This window comes from Grus americana, chromosome 10 (genome assembly GCF_028858705.1).
Source record: "Grus americana isolate bGruAme1 chromosome 10, bGruAme1.mat, whole genome shotgun sequence".
Lineage (NCBI taxonomy): Eukaryota > Metazoa > Chordata > Aves > Gruiformes > Gruidae > Grus > Grus americana.
Window position 1 is genome coordinate 1,645,957 of NC_072861.1, and position 13,650 is coordinate 1,659,606.

At 54.9% G+C, this 13,650-nt stretch overlaps 1 protein-coding gene across 1 annotated transcript; it reads left to right on the plus strand.

The window, feature by feature from the left end:
* Nucleotides 1–5,330: 5,330 nt before the first annotated feature.
* NR2E3 (nuclear receptor subfamily 2 group E member 3) lies at nucleotides 5,331–8,569 on the plus strand. The gene is made up of 8 exons (XM_054836921.1): nucleotides 5,331–5,388; nucleotides 6,479–6,629; nucleotides 6,968–7,071; nucleotides 7,159–7,413; nucleotides 7,498–7,679; nucleotides 7,919–8,150; nucleotides 8,228–8,333; nucleotides 8,437–8,569. The coding sequence occupies exons 1-8, from the start codon at nucleotides 5,331–5,333 to the stop codon at nucleotides 8,567–8,569; spliced, it is 1,221 nt and encodes a 406-aa protein (XP_054692896.1).
* The last annotated feature ends 5,081 nt before the right edge of the window (nucleotides 8,570–13,650 follow it).

Genomic DNA, 13,650 nt, shown 5'->3' on the forward strand with positions numbered 1-13,650 from the left:
ACGGCGCAGGGTCTCCGTGCAAACATTTGTTGTTATGTAACAGGGAGAGCAAAACCATTGGTGCAAGGTCGGTGCACCGGGAAAGGATGTTCCAGCCCAGCGTGTCCCCTGGGTGCCTCACTGCCTCCATCACTGCAGCGCTGGGGACACCTGGGAGAGAAGATGGGCTGTGGTGACACTCGGTTCAGCGGGTGTTGGGGTCCCCTGGCATGGTGGCACCCACCCTGCTGTGCTCACCGCCCTGGCCACTGTGTGGGGACCCGTCCATGTTTCAGGGCCACCGGTGCCCTGGGGACAGCGGCAGCATCGCTGACCCACTGGCTCATCCCCCATCCCCAGTGGCTTGGGCACAGCTTGGGTCTCCATGGTTGGGGAAACCCTCCGAGAAGGGGCCGTCTCCTCTAGGTGCTGAGCACCCATGGGTGCTGAGGAAAAGGCAGGGCGCGCCGGATTTGGCCCTGCTGTGCCAGGGCTGAGACGGGTGGGGTGGGGTGCTGGCACTTACCTGCCTGGAGCTGCTCACCTGGAGGGACAAAGACCCGGCGTCAGCACCGGTGGCCTCAGGGAGGTGGGACCAAGGGCACCAGTGTCATGGCTCAGCCCCTGCCCGGACTGCTGCCATCCCCCTGCCCGAGCCCCTGGCCGGGGTCCCTGTGCCAGCACCCCCAAACCTGTCGCACCCAGGAGCCCAGCCAGCGCCGGGGCTGGAGGAATGGCCTGTCCTGGGCTTGTGGGGTCTGCCCCAGGGTGCTCACCTGTGGGGAGAGGGGATAGAGTGAGTCTGGAACCTTGATGGCACCCATCCCTTGCTGGCACCCATTCCCTGCTGGCACCCACCCCTGAAAAACCACAACATCCTCCCAGGACCCCGTCACCCCTGCACTCCCAGACTCAGCACCAGGCAGGTCCCAGCCATGGGGTCTGTGGGCACTGGGTGCCACGGCAGAGGGGGGAACTGCCTGGGTGTGGGTTCCCTCCCCATCCGGTCCCCTGTTACCTGGGCGAGGAGGTTCATCTGCAAGGTGAAAGCATGATGTCCAGAGAGCTGGGGACACGGGACCATGCCCAGCCCCACCTCGGGGACCTCTCTGTCCCCAACTGGTTGTGGTGCCACGTCGCCCTGCCAAAACCCCAGCCACAGCCTCGGGCACCGTGCCAGCCCCAGCACTCGTGCCGTGCCCAGCTACCTCACCTTGGGGACACCTCTGAGGTCCCCTCGCTCCACTGTGGTCCCCAAGCAGCTGCTGCTCCAACCATGGCCGCAGAACAGGACCTCAACCTGCCCCCGTGAGCACCACGGCGGCTCTTGGCACCCGCACATGGTTCTGCCGGTGCCCAGGAATGTGCCTGGACCACACCGACCGGCCCCACCGTGGCACTGAGCCCATCCTGTCCCAGCACCGTGGGGCCTGTCCCAGGAGGACAAATCCAGCCTGGTGTGACATTTCATCAACAAACCCCTTGGGTGACCTCAAAGGGGTCCTGAAATGGCCCTGTGGCCACGATGGACCCATAGGCGGTGGCCGCTGGGCTTGTGCCAAAACACCTCTTGCCCTGAAGGTGGCCCAAGGGACAGCCACCAGTCTGTCCCAAGCCCCGTGTCCCCGGGGCGGTGCGTGCCGGGGGTCAGTTCCAGAGCCACATGAAACTTGAATCCTTGTGCTGGGGGTCAGTGAAGGCCTTGGCAGGGCGTGGGGGCCGGTGATGTGGGAGCTGTCACCCTCTGTCATCAGGAGACCTCCATGGCATTGTTTATCAAGGAGCCTCCAGTAAACAAGAGCTAATTATAGCTGAAACCAGAGCCTGGCCTGGAAACAGCTGAGTGCCAGGCATCCACATTTACTCTTCCCAGCCAGCTCCAGTCCCACAATGCTTTTGTACCCTCCCAGATCTTCGTGTCTTCTCCTGGCCCCTGTTGTCCCCTCCTGATGTATCCTCTGCTTCTCACCAACCTCTTCTGGTCTCTCGTGTCCCCTCCCGGTTTCCACTGTCACCTCCTGGTCCTGGGTTCTATTATCATCTCCTGGTCTTCACCATCCCTGTAGGTTCCCTTGGCCCCTCTTTGTCACCATTGTCCCTTCTGGTCACCATCGTCCCCTCCCAGTCCCTATCTTCCCTTCCAGATCCCCATCTTCTCCTCCCAGTCCCCATCATCCCAGCCCTGTCCTCACTATACCCTCATGATCCCCATCAAACCCCCCCTTTGCATCTCACTGGCCCTTCCTGATCCCCATCACACCCTTTTGGTCCCCATCATCCCCAGGTGGTCCCTACTGTTCTGTCCTGGTTTCCATCATCCCCTCCTGGTCCCTGCCATCACCTCCTGCTCTCCCTCATCCATCACTGTCTCCTGTTTACCATCAAAACATCCAGATTCCCATTGTCCCCTCCTGATCCCCTTCATCCTCTCCCAGTCCCCATGACCTCCTCCTGTTCCCCATCATTCCCTCCTGATCCTTGTTGTCCTCTCTTGGTCCCCACCATCTCCTCCTGGTCTCCATCATCCCCTCCTGGTCAGCACCATCTCCTCTAAGTCTCCTTCATCCCCTCCTGGTTCCAAATAATTCCATCCTGGTCCCCATCATCTCCTCCTGGTTCCAAGTAATTCTGTCCTGGTCTCCACCATCTCCTCCTGGTCTCCATCACCCTCTCCTGATACTTTTTTCCCCCTCCTGGTCCCCATCATCTCCCCTTCATCCCCACTGGCTCCTCCTGGTCTCCATCATCCTCTCCTGGGCCCCACCATTTCTCCTCAGTCCCCAATGTTTCCTGATTCCCATCATCTCCTCTTGGTGCCCCCCATCTCTCCTTGGTCCCCATCATCTGCTCCTGGTCCCCATCATCCTCTCCTGGTCCCCACCATCTCCCCTTGATGCCTGTTGTCTCATCCCAGTCCCCACCATCCCCTCCTTGCCCCCACTGTCCCCTCCTGTTCCCTACCACCCCATGCCATCGCTGGCAGGATTGGGGCTGCCAGGACAGCGGTGCCTCCCTGAGTCACTTGGTGTCCCCAACTGAGCAGTCCCCTGGCTAGCGGACATCCGCTGGCTCCCCACAGTCAGTGGGATTAGGGCGGCCGGAGTATTGGGGCTGCTCCCAACCACTGGTTTCGAGCCCGTTGGCAGCATCTTTGGGTAATTAGTAAATTAGTAATTAAATGCTCTCTGCCTGCTGGGGGGAGAAGGGGAGCAGATCTCCAGGTTTTAGGCTGGGTAATCCCATGGCATCTGCCCCAGCGTCTGTCACCGAGCCGAGTCACGACCCCATCGCGGGCTTTAACGTTTGCTCCTTCACTCCCACCCCGCCACCCGCAGCCCCTTGGTGGTGGCATCAGGCCTGGTCAGGGCGCTCCCCGATCTGGGACGGGTCCAGTCCCCCACCATTGGGTGCTTGGGTTGGGTGCTCCTGGTGTGCTCAGCCCCAGGACGGTGACGGGGTGCTGCTCCATGGGGACCCCACCTTGGGGACAGCACCCAGCTGGGTGTAATGGAGAAACAGGGTGGGAAACCATATTTTTGTAATTATTGGCTTTCCTGGGCATGCCGATGATTGGCCAGCAGCAGATGGTTGGCCCGGCTAATCCCCCTCCCAAATCCCCGCTCCGGAGCTGGCTTTTACCCGGCGGCGAGGAGGGGACGGGCAAATTAGCCGACTCAGCGTGTATCACCATGCTGGCCGCTCCCCGGCAGCCACCGGCACCAGGCATTCGGGTCCCTATGTCACCCATGGGTGGGCTGGCACCATGGGGTGCGGATGCTCCCAGTGCTCCCCCACCCGGGGTCGGTCACCGGGGGTTGTTTCACCCAGGGGTGAAGCTCTGCTGTAGGGTCTGGAGGCACCTAAGCTGCAGGCAAGGGACGGGCAGGGCGAGGTGACAGCTTGCTCCTGCCGCATTAGCGTCATAATTCTGCCGAGGGAGGAGGGCGGCCGCAGCCGCAGATGGCGGCTGTCAGAGATCTGGGTCAGGGCCGGGGTCCTCTGTGGGACGGGGGGCTGCATGCTGGGACGGGGGGTCCTGGGGGTGGAGGGGTGCTGCAGGCAGGGGAGGTCGGAGCCATGCTCCAGGCAGGATGATGGAGCCATGCCGCAGGCAGTGGGAAAGAGGTTGCAGGCAGGATGGTGGAGCAGTGCTGCAGGTAGTGGGGACAGAGGCATGATGCAGGCAGCGGGGATGGAGCCACGCAGCAGAGGATGATGGCGCCACACAGCAGGCGGGATGGGGGGAGGTTGGCGAACCCCAACCCCTGGATCCACTGGTGTCACTGCTGCCAGCCCGCAGCAGGACCCACTGCCAGCACCCGTCCCTTGGGACGCCTCCACTGGTCCCACAGACAGCAGTGACACCCCCGAGGCTGGAGGCTGAGGCCCCCCAAGATGGGACACAGGAGGCTGGGGACCCCCGGCTGCAGCCTGGCCCATCCCTGGGGACAACCCAGGCCGGGTGACGGTAGCCACCTGCCACCCGCCCTGAGCTGGGCAGGGGGGGTTTAGCGGCTAAAGCCCTCAAATCCCAAATATTGCTGCCCTGTCACGGCGAGGGTTTAGCGGCAGTTGCGTAACCCCGGGGGCCACCTGGCCCCCACCCACTGCGGCGTCAGCAGCCCCGGCCCAACATCCCCCCGGGAGGGGAAACTGAGGCACGGGGCTGCTCTTTGCTGACCACTGGGGCTAAGCTGCTGGGGGGGGGAGCACCGAGCATACCCCCTCCCCTTGCCATCAGGGCCAGTAATTAATTACTTGGGGGCAGGGAAATTACCCCCCTTAATTACCACTTTTCGTTATTCTCCTCTAACCGCCTTAGCGAAGAGCTTATGCGCTTATAGGACCTGGTGGGTCCCATGCTGAGGGGGGGGGGTGACACACACATATGGGGGTCCCTACCCCAAGCCCCATCTCCCACCCCCGCTGCAATCTCAGCCTCATAATGGCGGGGTGATGGTGGTGGGGGTATCTGCAGTGGCAGGGTGACACCCCCGCGGCAGCACGCGGGGCGGGGGTGGCTTGGGTGTCGTGGGGTTTAGGGTTACAGGGCTGGGGCTCAGCACCTTTTTAATTCTTCATCGCGTGGCTGATTGATCCCCCCACAACCCACCCACCCCCCCCCACCCCCCCCCACCCCCCCCCACGCAGACACTAAAGATTAAGAGGGTGACAAAGAGGCGGCTGCTTACACAGCGCCCGCTGCTAAGCTGCCTTGAAGAGAGCAAGGCAAGAGCCCCGCTGCCCGCAGAGCTGCCGGAGTGCCCACCGCCTCGCCAGACCCCGGGGGGACCCACCGCGGTGGACCCGGAGGGAGGGGAGAGGGAGAGGTCGGGAACGCCAGGTACAGGATGGCTGCGTCGCCGGCGGGGTCGGTGGTGAGCGCCGGGCTGGATGATAGCCCCACGGGTAAGAGGTGGTGTTCTGTTTGAGTGGGTGCGACACGGTGGGACCACGGTCGCTGGTGGGGTCTTTCTGCAGGATGGCTAGGTCCCCACTGTGGTCCTTCCCTAAGATGCCTGGGGGTCCCAGTCATGGTCCATCTCCAGGATTCCTGGGATCCCCCATTGTAGTTTTTCTCCAAGATGCTCAGGGTCCCCATCATGGGCCTTCTTCTGGATGCCTTGGGTCCTCATTGCGGTCCTTCTCCAAGGTACCTGGGAGGTCCTATCATAGTCCTTCTCCAAGATGCCCGGGATCCCCATCATGGGCCGTCTCCAAGACATCCAGCATCCCCATCATGCTTCTTCTCTGGGATGTTTGGGGTCCCTATCATGGTCCTTCTGCAAGATATCCAGGGTCTCCATCGTGATCCTTGTCCGGAATGGCTGGGGTCCCTGCCACCATCCTTCTCCTGGATGCCCAGGGTCCCCATCCCGATCCTCCAGGATGGCTGGGGTCCCCATCATAGTCCTTCTCTGGGAATGCTGAGGTCCTCAGCTACCATCCTTCTCCAAGATGCTGAGGGCCCCTATTGTGGTCCTTCTCTGTGCTAGGATACCTGCAGTCCCCAACCCTCTCCGTGATGCCCATGATGCTCATCTTGGTCCTGCTCCAGGATCCCCAGGGCCCCCAGCTATGCTCTTCTGCAGGATGCCGGCAGTCCCCAGCCACAACCCTCTCCGTGATGCCAATGGTCCCCAGCCCTTCTCCAGAGTTCCCGCGGTCCCCTGCTGTGACCCTTCTTGGGGATGCCTGGCATCCCCTCACGGACACCTGGCAGCCCCATCCCTAGGGACACCATTTGATCCTTCTAAAAGTCCCACGAGAGCTCATCCCACAGCATCCCGGGCACTGGCGCGCGGGGAGATGTCAAACCCATGTACGATCAATCCCTGGAGTCCCTGAGGTGTCCCCGTCCACGTCCCTGGGCTGGACCGGTGGACGTGGAAGCCACCCCATCGCCAGGATGCTGGAGAGGCAGCGCAGACTGGTGGGAGGGATGAGGGACATCAGGGTGTCCCGAGTCACCCCGAGTGTGGCGGCTTCACTCCCGCAGGGCTGAGCCCGGCCCCCGGCAAGGCGCTGAGCCCCGTGCTGCTGTGCAAGGTGTGCGGGGACACCAGCAGCGGGAAGCACTACGGCATCTACGCCTGCAACGGCTGCAGCGGCTTCTTCAAGCGCAGTGTCCGCAGGAAGCTCATCTACAGGTGGGGACAGGGGTGGGGAGGGGGAGGACAGGCACCAGGAAGATGGGCAGCCATCGGGGCAGGGACCCAGGGGTGGACACCCAGAGGTGCAGGGACCGAGGGATGGACACCCAGTGGGACAGGGACCAGGGGGACCAGCACCTAGTGTGGCAGGGACCATGGGGGATGGACACCCAGCAGGGCAGGGGCCCCAGGAGATGGACACCCAGTGGGACAGGGACCTCAGGGGACGGGCACCCAGAGGGACAGGGACCAGGGGAGTAGACACCAGAGGTACAGGGACCTTGGGGAACCCCAGGGACCCAGGGGCTGCAGCCGGGTGCCACCTCTCCCCACAGGTGCCAGGCGGGGACGGGGCTGTGCCCGGTGGACAAGGCGCACCGTAACCAGTGCCAGGCCTGTCGGCTGAAGAAGTGCCTGCAAGCCGGCATGAACAAGGATGGTGAGACGGGTTGAAGGGGTGGGGGAGACACGGTGACGGGGGGATGACAGTGGGGTGGCCGGTGCTGACGCCTCCTTGTCCCCGCAGCCGTGCAGAACGAGCGCCAGCCCCGCAGCACAGCCCAGGTCCGGCTGGACAGCATCGAGCTGGACACCGAGCTGCCCACCGAGCACGTGGCCACCACCCGTGAGGTCCCCTCAACCCCCTGCCCGGCTCCTCGCGGTCCCGGTGCCACCGTCGCCGTCACCCCAGGTCCCCGAGCACCCACTCCACCCACCAACCATCGCTTCATGGCCAGCCTGATGACGGCCGAGACCTGTGCCAAGCTGGAGCCCGAGGACGGTGGGTGGCTGCTGGTGGGGAGGAGATGGGTGAAGGTTGTCCCCATGGTGAAGTGACCACCAGTGTCCCCTTCTGTTCCTGCAGCTGACGAGACGGTGGATGTGACGGGCAGCGAGCCGGAGCGGGCGGCCGGCGAGTACCAGGTGGCACCGTACCCCGCGGCCAGCCCCGAAAACGTCTATGAAACCTCTGCGCGTCTCCTCTTCATGGCCGTGAAATGGGCCAAAAACCTGCCCGTCTTCTCCAACCTGCCCTTCCGTGATCAGGTGGGGTTGGGGACCCCCATGGGGCATTGGGGACCTCCCTGTGGGACAATGGGGACCCCAAAAAATGTAGGCAACTAGTGGGATGGGGATGGCTGAAGCATCCCCACATTCACTGCAGGGTCTTGGGGTCCACCCCCCCCCACCCCCAAGATGCTCTTCAGCCCAACCAACTGTGGTGGCTTCAGGTGCTGGAGGCTTTGGGGATGACGGGGGTTTTTGGGGCTCCCCCCTCACCCCAGGTGATCCTGCTGGAGGAAGCTTGGAGCGAGCTGTTCCTGCTCTGTGCCATCCAGTGGTCCATGCCCCTGGAGAGCTGCCCGCTGCTGGCCGTGCCCGAGCTGGCCCCTGGCAAGCTGCTGCCGGCTGCCCTGGATGTCCGGGCGCTGCAGGAGACCCTCGGCCGCTTCAAGGCGTTGGCCGTCGACCCCACCGAATTTGCCTGCATGAAGGCGGTGGTGCTCTTCAAACCAGGTGAGGGGGCCCTCCAGCACCCGCTGCTGCCCGTCCCCTTGTCCCCATCCCACCACGTCACCCCCTTGTCCCCACAGAGACCCGTGGCCTGAAGGACCCCGAGCAGGTGGAGAACCTGCAGGACCAGTCGCAGGTGATGCTGGGCCAGCACAACCGTTCTCACTACCCCGGGCAACCTGTCAGGTACCGCTGTCCCCACATCCCCACGGGTGACACCAGCGGTGGGGACACCCACCCCCATGGTCACCGCCTCCATCCCACCCCCCCACCCCCCCCCCCCCGCCAGGTTTGGGAAGCTGCTGCTGCTCCTCCCGGCGCTGCGCTTCATCTCCTCCGAGCGCGTGGAGCTGCTCTTCTTCCGCCGGACCATCGGCAACACCCCCATGGAGAAGCTGCTGTGTGACATGTTCAAGAACTGACCTCCCCCCCCACCCCGATGTCACCCAGCTTGTCCGTCACCCTGCACCGGCACCCTGTCACCCCTCCCCGCCACAACCCTGGGTCTCCTCGCTGCGGGGCGTGAAGGTGCCGGTGGTCCCATCTCCAGGGTGGTGGCTGGAGCCCCCGGGATGCTGCTGGGACGTGGGACCAGCTTCGCTGGGGACAGCCGGTGGACGTCCCCGAGCAGGTGCCAGAGGCGCCGGGAGCACCTCACTGCGGCGGGTGCCTCCACGGGTGCCGCTGTCCCAAACGCCGGAGGAACCCATGGACCCGGGCAAGGCGCCCTTGGTGTGCCGGGGTGGGGGGTGACGCTGGCCAGGGGTGACGCCACCCCCGGGGCCGGGTGTCCCCCCGATCCGCAATCACTGCCCCTCACTCATGGGGGCCCCCCCACCGCCGCGACTTCAGCTCCGCGGTTCCAGGGGACGCGCGGTGACGGACCCTCGTCCCCGTGTCCCGGGGTGGGTGGTGGGGGGGGGGGGTGTCCCAGTTGTGTCCCCCCCATTTTATACTCCAAATAAAAGGGGCTTTTGCAGCCAGCATCCTCGCGCCGCCGACTCGGGGGCACCGTCCTCGGGGGGGGTGGGGGGGGGGGTGACAGCGGGGGACACACACGGACCAGCTGAATATTAATAATCTGGCTAGAAATAAATGGAAAAGAAATGATCCGAACAGAAATAATCTGAATACAAATAATCCAAAATCTGAATAGAAATAAATTGGAAATAAATTATCTGGATAGAAATAAATTGAAAATCAATTATCTGAATGTCACTAAGATAAATACAAATAGTCTGATTAGAAAAAATCTGAAAAGGAATAATCTGGATAAAAATAAAATGAAAATAAATAATCTTGAATAATCTGAATATAAATAAATGGAAAAGAAATTATTTGAATAGAAATAAACTACTTATTTATAAGAGGAATAGAAATAATATGAATTAAGTAGCTGGAATAGAAATAAAATAAATAGAAATAATGTGAATATAAAAAAAATTGAAAATAAACCATCTGAACAGAAATAAATTGAAAACAAATTACCTGAATAAAATAAAATGAATAGAAAAAAAATCTGAATACAAATAAATTGAAAATAAATAATCTGAATATAACCAAGCTAAATATGAACAGTCTGATTAGAAATAATCTGACTAGGAATTGTCTGGATAGAATCTGGATATAAATAAAATGAAAATAAATAATCTTGAATGATCTGAGTATAAATAAATGGAAAAGCAATTGAATAGAAATAAACTAAATATAAATAAAATGAATAGAAATAATGGAATTAACTAATTGGAATGTAAATAAGATGAACAGAAATAATGCGAATATAAAAAAAAAAACCTGAAAATAAAGCATCTGAATAGAAAGAAATTGAGAATAAATTTATGACTATAAGCTAAACAGTCTGACTAGAAATAATCTGAATACAAATAATTTGAATGAAATAATTGGAATGCAAATAAGATTAAGAGAAATAACATTAAATATAAAAAATTGAAAATAAACTGTCTGAATAAATGGAAAACGAAGCATCTGATTGGAAATAAGATGAATAGAAAGAAATTGAAAATAAATTACCTGAATATGAGTAATCGGATTAGAAATAAGCGGAATTAAATAATTTGAAGAGAAAGAAGATGAAAAGAAATAATCTCAAAGGAACTAAACAGAAAATAATCTGAATATTCCGAACGAAAGAGTCGGAAGAGAAGCGAGCGGAAGCACGAGCCCGGATCCATCCCCCCCCAGCATCAAACACAGCACCCAGCGCCAGGCGCTCCTCGTTACAGCTTTTTAATTAGCGCGGGGTCAGGGCTTCGCCAAGCCGCTTTGTACAGCCACGGGGAGGGTCCGAGGGAGAAGCCACAAATTGCACTTTGTACACACCGCGGGCTGATGGCAGAAGGAAAAAAACCCCCAAAACCCCAAAAAAAACCCCCCAAAACCCGACAGCGATTCGGGGGTTCGACAAGCGGCAGCGTCCCTCCCCCCCCCCCCCCCAGAAATTCTTCGCCTTTATAGAATTACACTTTTATTTCTCTTTTTTTTTTTTTCCTTTTTTTTTTTAAACAATTTCTAGCGCGGCTGGCGCAGGATAATATATCCTCTTACAATACAGACTTTCTTTTTAATTTACACGCAGCGGACTTATAAATTACTTAAAAAAAAAAAAAATCTCCATTAAAAATAATAATAATTAACAGCACGCAGCCCCTCTCCTTTCCAGTAGTAAGTACATTCATGCCGCTCCAGAAAATTGAATTTTTTGCCCCAAAATCCGTCCCTTTGCCGGGGGGGGCGGGGACAGACGACAGGAGCTGCCGGGGGGAGGTGGGTGCGGAGGTCCGGAGCCCCTGAAAACCCCATTTTTCCCCCAATTCTTAGGGGCTCCAGCGCTGACGGGTTGGGAATTTTATAGACACACATATATATATATATATATGTAGAGATATTTCTTTTATATATTTTTCTTTATACATATATATGTAAATATATAATATATATAAAGAAATTTTCTATATATTCTCTATATTCTCCCTCTACAGAGAATGTATATTTCTTCATATACATTTTTAGATCTATAAAGAGATATATTTTCTATATATATTCTATATATATTCTCTCCACGTATAAAGGCTATATATTTCTTCGTATATATTTTTATATATGTAAAGAAATATATGTATAAAGATATAAGAGAAATATTTACGTAAAGAATATATTTACTTACATGTAAATACACTTAGATATAAAGAAATATATATAAACATATATATTTCATATATGTTTATATATAGAAATATATAATAAAGAATCTATAAAGAATATGTACACTATATATAAAGAATAGATATACTATAGATAGTTACTATATACAGTATATATATTTAGTATTATATATTATATATTTATATATAGTATATGTAGTCTTTATTATATAGTGTATATATTGCCTTTTTATATAGTTCTTTATATATATGACACATAAATTATATAGAAACATATTCTTTACATACACTCTTTTACATACTTTTTCCTTTATATATAGAATATACGGAATATATAGAATATATATTCTTTCATATATTTCTCTCTATAGAATACATAGTCTTATATATATGGATTCTTTATACATATATATTTTATATAGACATATATAGATGAGAAATAGATCTATATATCAAAAGAAATATACATATATATATATATATATATATATTTGGAGGCGCAGCCCAAGCCAGATCCACGGTCCCCGCTGCTCTCGCGCCGCCGGGGCAGGAAAGCGGAGGATGAGGACGGAGCCCTTCCTCCCGCCCTCCCGGCCACTTTCGGGGGGAATTCTTGGGGTTTTAGGCAAAGAGGCTCCAAACCGGCTGGTTTTGGCGCAGAGCGCTGGGGAGGCTCCTGTTGTTTCCAGCTCTGGGGGATTTTTTTGGGGGGGGGGGGGTCCCCAGGTGCTTTCACATTTGTGGCCACCACGTGCCTTCCCAGCGCATCCCGGGGCGCTCCCGAAATCCCTGTTTTCCCATCCGGGGAAAAAAAAGAAAAAAAAAAAAAAAAATCCCATTTTTTCCCCCCTACGGCTGGGGGATAATTGACTTGGTCACGCGATGCTCCCGGGACGCAGCGTGGAGGCGGGTGGTGATCTGGCGCCCCGGCTCTCCCTGCGGCATCTATCGTTTTCCCCCGTTGCAAAAAAAAATAAAATAGAATAAAATTAAAAATTAAAATTAAAAATTAGAATAAAAAAATTAAAAAGAAGATAAAAAGAAGATAAAAATAAAAATCAAAATAAAATCAAAATAAAATCAAAATAAAATAAAAAATAAAAAAATAAAAAATAAAAAAATAAAATAAAACAAAACAAAATAAAATAAAATCCCCAATAAATAAACCGTCCCTCAAAAGAAATAGCACTTTGGGCAGGGGGAGAGGGGACCGAAGGGCGGCTCGGCTAAACCCGAGGATGCAGGGATGGCCGGGAAAAGACAAAATACCTGGGAAAACTCAATTTTTTTGGTATTTTCCCCCATTTTGGTGGCGTTTAGGGAAAGGACGAGCCTCAACCTGTGATGCCCAGCCCATCTGAGAGGACGGATCCAGCCTTTATTAATCTAATTAGCGCCCCGGGGCTCCTAATTTTGCCTTTCCGGAGGTTTTTCAGTACCCGGAGCTTCTCTGGGTGCCACAGAGGGTGATGATGACGATGGCACGGGAGGGATTAAGAGCTGAGTCGTTAGCTAGCGTTGTTAATTAGTCCTATCATGGATACTGCTTTTAAATCATGCTAATTACACCTCCAGGGATTTGTTGGTCAAAAAAAATAGCGGCAAGCGATGAACGGCGACAGCGGCGGTGACAGCGGCGGGACGGCTCAGCCCATCGATTCCCTCCTCCCCGGCCAAAAAAAAAAAAAAAAAAAATAAAAAAAAAATTAAAAAAGAAAAAAAAGTCCTGTCTGGGGAAAAATATTTAAAAAAAAATAAAATAAAAATATATATATTTACAACAAACTCCAGTAACCGGCATATAAACAAATATAGCTTCAAGTAGTCCTTGAGTATTATTATTATTATTTTTTTAATACTGATGGTCTCCAGAAAAAAAAAAAAAAATGAGGAAAGGTGGTTAGGTCACATTAAAAACTAAAAAAAACCAAAACCCCCCAAAAACAAGCAACCCTAAAAAAAAAAGTGATTTTTTTTTTTTTTTTTGGCAGATTTTAACACTTTTCCATGCGCTCAGCGTTGGCGTGGATGAGGTGGTTAGAAGCGCGGAGGGCTTGGCTGGCTGGAGCGGAGCCGGCGCCGGCTCGGGATGCTCCCACGGGATTTTTAGGCTCGGTCTTCTCCTACCGACGGCGATTCGGCACGAGGATTTGGCGGCGCGAAGACTTGGCGGCGCGACGCTCCGAGACGTCGGATGCTCCGAGGGGAAGGGCGCAGGAGCCGGCCGGTGCCCCTCCATCCCCGGTCCAACCCCCACCCCCCCCAGAAGCTCTCAACCTCCCCGGCCCCCCCCCCCAAAAAAAAAACCCATTAAGGCCACC

Coding starts and splice junctions, on each gene's coding strand:
- NR2E3 (XM_054836921.1), top strand. CDS start 5,331: ATGGCTGCGTCGCCGGCGGGGTCGGTGGTGAGCGCCGGGCTGGATGAT. Junction 7,072..7,158: donor AGCCGGCATGAACAAGGATG/GTGAGACGGGTT, acceptor TTGTCCCCGCAG/CCGTGCAGAACGAGCGCCAG. Junction 8,334..8,436: donor TACCCCGGGCAACCTGTCAG/GTACCGCTGTCC, acceptor CCCCCCCGCCAG/GTTTGGGAAGCTGCTGCTGC.